The following is a 9,343-nucleotide window of genomic DNA, read 5'->3' as shown; positions in this document are numbered from 1 at the left end:
TATATATATATATATATATATATATATATATATATATATATATGTAATAATTTGCGATTCTTAAATGCTAGCGATGTGGGAACGACGTTAGGCATAAGAATGAAATATGGACCACCTATCTTGCTTATTCTAGGAACAACTTAATAATTTTTGTGAATCTCTGTCCTGCAAATATAGCAATATAAATATCGTGAGAGATAAACATATTATGTCATTGTGTAGATGCCTACAAGTTATGTACAATGATATATCTAGTTGAATTAGAATTCTTTAGGAAATGAAATTTTTGCATCAAAAACGATTCAAGTCCAATTAAAATTAAAAAAGAAATTGCAATAAATTCTTGTAACATCTTTGTAGATGTTAATTCAAAAATTAAAGCAAATTTTCAATTTCAATTAACGAAATATTAATTTATTTAAGTATCATAAATGCAGCAAAAATGTGACAGAGTATTTACTGTCAACTATGCGAAAATGCTGGAATGAATTGTATTATCAAATACGTAAGATCGCCAGCGAAATTATCTAGTTCATAATTTAATTTAGTCAATTATATCTAACTTAATTTTGTGCAAATTAACGTGAACAAGAAGTAATTGTTAGATTTAAAAACATTTATTACATAAAAAGAATTTACAGTATTTATTACAATATTTTTTTATAAATACTAAAATATTGTAATAAATCCTTTTTATATACTAGATATTACGTAATAAATTTAAAAATTACCTGTTGTTCACATTAATTTGTATAAAATTGCAGCACTCGCTCTATACATTAAAAGTCACAATTTTTTCTACTGGCAATAGTTTTCAAAATTCTTTTGAAATATTTATTCAGTATAGTTCAGTTATGTGCACTTAGAAGCGTACCAAAAACTTAAAAAGAAAAAACAATTTTCTTCTTTATAAAGAAGCTTCAATAATTCGCGATTGTTTCTCCAAAATTTATTCTGATTATAATTATTTTTGTAATAATATATATTACGAATGCCAACGAGCTGCTTTTAAGCAAAAGAATATTTTTTTCACATATTACATGAATTCACAAATTTACATCATCTCTTTAGTTTCTGCGTAACACGCTTATGCTGATGATAGTATATGTCATTAAATAGCTTAATTTGAGATTAATAAATGTTACGAAGAAAAAAGATAAACAATGAAACAGAAAAAAATTGTATGTGCAAGACTACAACATGTCAAGCATTTTTGAGACATGATTTATCCAAATGAAATACTTCCTATTTCAATTATAATAGATATAACATTAATAAAAACACATAAGTTGTGGCGACCGTTACTCAACATCCATTTTTTCTTCCTCTGTTTGTTGCTGCTGTTGATTGGACTGACTGTGATTGTTACCTTGGGCATTTTGATTTTGATTATTTTTCTGTTCATCAGCAGGTTTATCTTTTGGTTTTTCTTCCTTTGGTGGTTCTACTTTAGGTTTAGGCTTATTGAAAATAGGTAGTACCACACAATCCATTGCCTAAATAACGAAAAAATAAATACAATAGAAGAAAATTGTTTATGATTATAGTTGATTTTTTTTCAATACTTACTTGTTTCTCGGCTCGAATCTGCGCTACAGTAACTGGTGGTTGTTGCGTGCGAAGTGTACTCGCAAGTAGAATACGTTTCTCCTCTAACCATGTCCATTTCTCTTGCACAGTTTTCTCAACTGTTTTCATTTCTTCCTCTGTTAAATGAGAATACTTGTCATCCTTTCCATTCAACATTTTTATTTGATCCAGATTTTTCTTAGCCAATTGTAACGCCACTCCAAATTCTTCTAATGCGTACGATCTTCCTTCAAATTCAAATCTTCTTTCCTTTATTGGTTCTCCCTGAGACTAATAAAATGAAAACGGGCGTTTAAAAATTCTATTTCATAAAGGCAAGAATTATTAAAAAATAAAAACTAGGAAAACTTGCATAAGATGTTATTATAACTGAGCGAAGATTTTCTCGTTATTATCCGTATATAAAGTATAAAGACTGATTCCTAATGACACGCTATTTTTTTAGTAACAGCGACTCCACGACAAATTCGTTTCAGGCATTGAATGTGCCCTTATGTGTCTCTTTCAATTATTGTAGCATAATAAATCTAAACGTTGCGTTTTTTTAAACAGAGTTGTTTATTGCACGTAAATCTCCCATCAGCGCGAGTATCCGCAAGAGCTTGCAAAACGTAGGAGCGAATCCGATGAACATTATAAATCGATAATTAATATTTTATCAAATAATACCTTCAACCGCGTCAATCGTTCTGAATAAACTTGTCGTTGACAATCTTCTCCTTCTTCGTAAAGCCAATTTTCAGTATCATCTAATGTACGACACAATGTTTCTTTATCCATTTCTGTAATGAATGTAGCTAATTGATCCTCTTCGGTCAATTTAGCACGCAGATCATAAACATATTCTTCCAAGGCATTACGCGCGTCAACTCGTTCTTTTTCCTGTTTATCTTCAGCAATCATTTTACCCTGTTCATGAACAAAATGTATGTAATTATATAATGATTCGATGTTACACCGACAAGTTTTTTCGTTATAATTGTAGACAAAATTATGCAACGTTCATAAAAATTACATAATGCTTGAGATATATCTTAAATGATACATACTTCTTTTTCTATTGCAGCATCGAGATCTCGAAGAGATAGTCCGCAAACATTAGCTTCAATAGGTAAATCAATTGTACGAATAGGAATCTTTTTTTTACTTTTATCGTCGTTCTTATCGTCTCCCTAAAATAAAAAAAAATTTGCTAAATATTTATCAATATATTTTGTTCGGCACTGTATTTTTTGCATGAACCCAATAAAAAAATCGTTTACAAGAAAGTTTATTACTTAATATTTTTCATAATTTCTTATTTAATAAGATTTAACAAATAGACGCACTATATGAAAATAGATATGCTTACATAAATTGAGAAATTTCATCTGCATAAACACTTACCTTATTTTACAATACTTTCTTGAAACGCTTTTTTGTTTTTAACGTGATTTTACATCTTTGTGTGTATGTGTTTCTAATGTAAGAATGCAAAATCAAGTAAACAAAATTTTTATAACATAGAAAAAACTAAAATGGTATTCAGGTGATGATAAAGATGAGACAAGGATAATGGGGTATACACTTTCGTGTGTAGTTTAGAATCCGTATAGTATCATTTCACATAACAAAAATATAGTATAAAGTAAGTTTATATAATCTATACATTCGTATCCATATAATGTACTAAATTGTTTTTTTTCTTTCTATACGAATTGAAAACTAATCAGTGTTGCCTGCCTTTATACTTAAGAATATTTGTATAATGCTTTTATTAGATATCACTGTCTCTTCCTTCTGCGACCCAGTGTATAGAATAGCAGAGTAAAGACAGACAGCACAGCTGTAACACAGCTGTTCTTGGACCCATATGCATTACCAAAAAAAAAAATGAATTGTTAAAGGCTATTATGTACTGTAATATTATTTATACTGTAATATTAATAAAAGAGCAAGCTCAATTTTTCTCTAAATCTTTATAGTGCCGTTGAATAATCGAGTTTGCAGAAGAAATCGACACAGGATCTAAAACATGAACTTAAGCCAAATGCGTCATGCATTTAATACCAATCTACAGGTTTAGCTTACAAAATACAATACATAAAACTGTTATCTACTCACATACTCAATAAAAAAAGTTAAGGTGCATAAAAAACAATATAAAAATAATAAACATTTCTAAAGCCTAAAATATAAAATAAATGCATTATAAATTAAAATTATCAAGGATTTTGATAAATTTCTCTCAAAATTACTTTATAGAAAAAATAAGGAATGTGAATCAAATTAATTACTCAATCAAAGCAATTGATCAAAAAATAAAATGTGCGAGAATGTGTTTAATGTTGTCAAATTAATAACAAGTATATCGCTTGCATTATATAAGACAATTATTGCAATTATTGCGTATTCATTGTTACGGTGACAGTCTAATTTCTGTTTCAAAATAAGCGATAAAGCTAGCATGATAGAAAGAATATTCAAGTTAATTGGCCCTAAATACAAAAAAATGCTCATAAAAACTCACAACAAAGCAATGATTAAGAGGTTAGAGAATTTATCGCACACATGTCTCAATATGGATGTATGCGTATGGGTCCAAGTAAGAGATAGTATGCCCCGTACCGAGCCGAACCAAGAGAGAATCCTGGAGGAGTAGGAAGGGGCAGAACCCCTAGCACCTTTTCCACCATCATCAGCATCTGAGTTCCGTCGTGTCTTATCCATGCTCACCTAAACCACAATAAACTCACATAGTCATGCACCTGAAAGCTGGCAACGCACAAGATCGCACACCAGCATAGAATGATTCCAAACTTTACATACTCCATATACCGTAACATATTTATTGACAAATCAGAATCACGATATTCTATTCTAAGACCGCTATCCCTTTTCATAAGCTTTAAAATATTACGACGAAATTACAAACCTCTGGAGCTGGTGGTTCGTTAGCCTGTGCATCTTGATCAGATTTATCTTTTTTATTTGTCGCTTGTGAGTCAACATCCATGTTATTCTGTCGTTGCTGCTGTTGTTGAGCTTCCTCTTCTTCCTTTTCTTGTTGAGTTGGCTCACGTTTTTCGATAAGCGAAGCCGACGCAATGGTTAAAATACCGTTCAAATTCACTCTTACCTTCACCTTGACCTTTGCCGATTCACCCTCTGGCGTAGCCTTTATGTTCCTTATTGTAAACGTTCCTGCGTAAAATGTAAGATAAGTGTGAATAAAATACATATATACTCTATTTTAAAGATTTCTTTAAGAAATAAAATCTTAAGCGAGGTAAATAAAATTAAATCCATACCAATATATGATTGGGGATAACATGAAGGTGTTACACTGTAACTAGCTGATAGCGTAAATGGACTCGAACGATAAAATGTCAACATTTTTGAGAATGGCACAGGATGATTATGCCCGAATACTTCCATTTCGCTAAAAAAATAAAGTTAGAAAAAAATCATTTAATTTAATGTAATTTTTATTAGTGAGATAGCAAGATAACAGGAAATTATAATTGTACGTACCCTTCTTCACCTTGATTAGCATCCCATGTCAATTTCAAAGGATATGGCTGTATATCCGTAACAGAAAATTCACGGACACGCACGGCAGGGCTCAGCATAGCACACTGTAACGCGCAACCACGAGCAACTGCTTCGTCTTGATTCAGTGTTGTCGATATCGGTCGACCGAAAATTTCTTCTACTAAACGTTTAATAGCAGGAACGCGGCTCGATCCTCCCGCCAACTCGACTGCATGAATTTCCTCTAGCTTCAATTCTGCCAAATTATACATTCTTAATAGTACAAAACGGAATACTAAACGGATGATGTACATGGACCATTTTTATATTCCTATGTCAATATATTTGCTCTTATATCTTTCACAAAAAAATATTTTAGACAAAAGTTATATGAAGAGAGACAAATAATGATTAAATCAATTTTCGGGGAAAAAAAAAAGATTTTTTGAGATTGCATAAAAGTCAATACTATTTTTCAAAATAAAATTATATTTACTTTCTCCATAAAAATTGCAATTGCGAATAATCTAGAGTTTTGATCTAGGACAGAATTTACAATGGAACAAATATTAGTATAAGAGCAATGGTCAGGTAGAAGAATCTGTAGAAGATATTAACTATTTGCGAACTTACTCGAATCTGACAAACATTGCTTAAGAGTTTTCTCAACACGGTCAAACAGATGAGCACATAGTGCTTCCATGTCATTACGCTTCATCTCGGCGTGTACATCCTTCTCATCCATAAAACATTCAATATTTAAGGGAAGGGTGGTTGAATTAGCTGACATTTGTTTCTTCAGTTTCTCCGCTTCTGCTAATAATCTTAAGTACGCTCGCGGATTAGTGTGTGCGTCAATGTTATATCGCGTTTTGAATTCATTACAAAAATGTTCCGTCAAAATAACGTCGATATCTCTTCCACCCAATTGATTATCGGCGGTACTTGCCAACATCTTTAATATAATGAAATAAAAATAATGTAATCTCTCTCAAGCGTTTTTAAATGACATAATTTTAATCTTGTTGTAACATTCATGTTGATTTTCTAATACTAACCTTAAGTTTGCCTTTATGAAAGGCACAAACGCTCACTTGCAAGCTGGCATTACCGCAATCCACAAAAACAATGTTTCTAGGAGACGCTTCTGCCGCTGGCAAATCTTGCTTATAAATACCATAACAAAGAGCAGTAGCAGTGGTCTCATTAAATAACCTCAGAACATTAAGGCCTGCAATCTTAGCAGCATCAAGTAGAGCTTGACGTTCAGCTTGAGTAAAATATGAAGGAACTGATATGACACAATCATTAACAGCAGTTTGTAGCGCTGTTTCAGAAATATCTTTCAATTTTGTGAAGAGCATAGCAGTAATTTGCTCTGGTGAAAAAACATGCTCTTCTCCCAGATATTGTACCTAAAATATCAATAAAGAAAATATAATAAAAATTTGTATAATAAAAATATATTAAAAATAATTTTTAACAATTATAAAACATTATATAATTTTGGATAATATGTATATTTATATTCATGAAATCTATATAACATAATGCAATATAATGAATCGTCATAGCATCCTTAAAAGATATAAATAAAATACGAGTCTCTCGAGAGAATCTTGGCAAAATGCCTAAATTACTTTCGATTCGTAGTTACAGAATTATATAAAAAGAAAGTTAGACCATTAAAATTTGTTACACAAAATTTGCTCTCATTCTTCTTTTTTTCCTTTTCATTTACATAAGTATATTTTATTTATAAAAGTACAAATGAAAACTTTATGGTTATTTTAAATAATTTTATTTTTGTTTTTATAATTACAATTTATGTTATTCTCACAAATAGTATTAAGATAATAGAAATTAACAAAATCATTCTTTTCCATACTGATGTAATACTTACGTGTATATTGATACTTCCATCAGCTTGCGGGGTTATTTTATATGGAAGAAATCGCAACTCGCATTGAACTTGAGGATCATTATATTTTCTACCTAATAATCTTTTAAAACCATGAATAGTGTTCTTCACATTGGTTACCATTTGATTCTTAGCTGCAACTCCGAGTATTCGATTTTTTCCACTAAACGCCACATATGACCTAGAAATCAATATCATTTATGTCTGTTACTGACATCATATATCAGTTATACATAATTGTATATAAATAATATAACCTTGAATAAATTTGCATTTTATTCTTGATATTTCGTATAAAACCAAATATTAGAGATGAATTTTTTATATTTTTATTATGAATATAAAATGTATAAACAAAGAAAAAAAGCGATATTCGTAAAGTGATAAATTAAAAAAATAATTTTTTATGGATATGCGAATAGAAGATCGGTGAGAATCGCATCCGAATTTATAGATGATTTATGGAGGATAAATATAAACGTAGTGACAACTCCAAAAGGAAAGCAAGGAAAGCCTACGTAGGCGGAGCGGAACTTTTTGGGATAGACCAAAACACATGAATGTGTGACGGTATGCCTGTAAATGGTATTATGGTAACGCGATGTTCCGTAGAGTTCCGACAATAATCCACGCGCGCGTAAAACTTGGGCTTGCAAGTTTTTTTTATCCGTAATTTATATGGGAAACTTAAAAAAAAAGGAAAGCAATTTCCATGTTTCGACACACACATAAAGAAAGTTTTGAGCTTTTGTCCGATCGTCGTTGAGTCTTTTGGAAACAGTCGAAATTCGATAGGTCCCAAATTTTAGGTTCAGCGCAAAAAACCGGGAAACTGCTTCTCTTGAAGTCGTAATGATATCGGATGGAAGTGAGGTTGCTATATATTTCCAAATGATACTTTGGGATAAAAAATGCGAGAAAAGGGGGAATAAATTAAATTCGGACTAGAGGAAATAAGAGTGTCAGGATTGCGGCGCGGCGTGGCGCGGCGACGTGACAACAAGGCCGGTATTCCTCCCAATCCCAAAGAGTGACTTACGGAGTACTGCGAAGACTGTAATCATTCGCTATGGTTTCGATGCCGCCGGCGCGGGCGACAGCTACGTAACAGCTCTCGTTACCAAAGTCGATCCCGATCACGGACATCGCGGCCATGGCTGATTCGACCGAATCGACAATTTCTTCTATGACACGAAAGGATACGTGAGGAACGTTCGACGTTCAGTACTTCGTTGATACTCGTGTGTCCTCACCTCCGTGAGAATCGGAACTCGACGAGATTCACGGTGATTCACCGTTCACCACTAGACACGCACGATGTTCCGTAGGAAAGGCTTTTCAACGCACGGCGGTCACAGGAGATATGATACGGCACGACACGGTACAGCCACTGCCTTCTGCTAAGTTCGCTTCAAAATTGGCCAATCATGGCAGCGCTGTGGCGTGCACCGATTGGCGCGCCACCCGCTCTGGCGGTTCTGGAATATTCTGGAAGCCCTACGAGATTGGACGGCTTCGAATACCGTCGCGAATGCGACATTTCTTCGAAAATTCTCGAAAAAAGTCAAACGCGCCGGTTCGCTACTACGTTCACAGCGCGACCGGCGCAGCGGGTGTCACCGGATACAACGGATGGCTGAATGGTACAGGTAACAAATGATAAATCTAACAAATGATAGTGAGTAACCATCGCGTGATCATTTGCGCGAAAAATACTTAGTCGATAATTTACAAAAATTATTATATCTCATATTTCCTCGAATTCTTTTAATTTATAAAGATTGTAAAAAATACTTTAAACTTTTTTTAAAATTTTTAAATTTTAATTTTCTTTGCAAATTGTAAGAAATTGTAAGAATTATAGAATGAAAATTCTTTTAGTTTACAATTTTAAGAGAAAAATAAAGTAAAGTAATTAATAAATTAAGTATGTGTGTGATTTTATGATTTACCTATATAGTAATTAATTAAAAATAAAACAAAAAAATAAATCCATACCATACTTATCCTTTCGCCTCATGAGTTCAAAAGACTTGTTATAAAAGCTCTTTTAGAAAAATATTTTTTATAAAATATTTTAATCCTGCAAAATAATATTCTGCAATATTATAATATTTTATGCTATAAAAATTATCTTTTTAATTATCGTTTTTTTAATCCTAAGAATTAGAAAGATATACAGCAAATAAATGTATAATAAATCGAAATTAATAGACTATTGAATTAGAAAAAGAAATTGATATCTCTTTATAGAGAAATAAGGAAAAGAGGAAAGCATTTAAAAAGAAAATTGTCCTTGGAATATAATATAAAATAAAT

At 31.9% G+C, this 9,343-nt stretch overlaps 1 protein-coding gene across 1 annotated transcript; it reads right to left on the bottom strand.

Moving 5' to 3' along the window:
- Positions 1-1,301: 1,301 nt before the first annotated feature.
- Positions 1,302-8,179, bottom strand: LOC105622593 (97 kDa heat shock protein). The gene is made up of 12 exons (XM_012204010.1): positions 8,064-8,179; positions 7,007-7,205; positions 6,162-6,518; positions 5,737-6,058; positions 5,104-5,359; positions 4,881-5,011; positions 4,505-4,773; positions 4,198-4,305; positions 2,640-2,762; positions 2,260-2,499; positions 1,570-1,860; positions 1,302-1,496 (listed from the first exon to the last, which is right to left on the bottom strand). Exons 1-12 carry the CDS (start codon positions 8,177-8,179, stop codon positions 1,302-1,304), a joined length of 2,607 nt encoding a protein of 868 aa, XP_012059400.1.
- Positions 8,180-9,343: the final 1,164 nt, after the last annotated feature.

The sequence above is a fragment of the Atta cephalotes genome (assembly GCF_000143395.1).
Source record: "Atta cephalotes unplaced genomic scaffold scaffold00047, whole genome shotgun sequence".
In the NCBI taxonomy this organism is placed as follows: Eukaryota; Metazoa; Arthropoda; class Insecta; order Hymenoptera; family Formicidae; genus Atta; species Atta cephalotes.
Note: the sequence above shows the minus strand (reverse complement) of the source record. Positions and strands in the feature narration are given on the sequence as shown.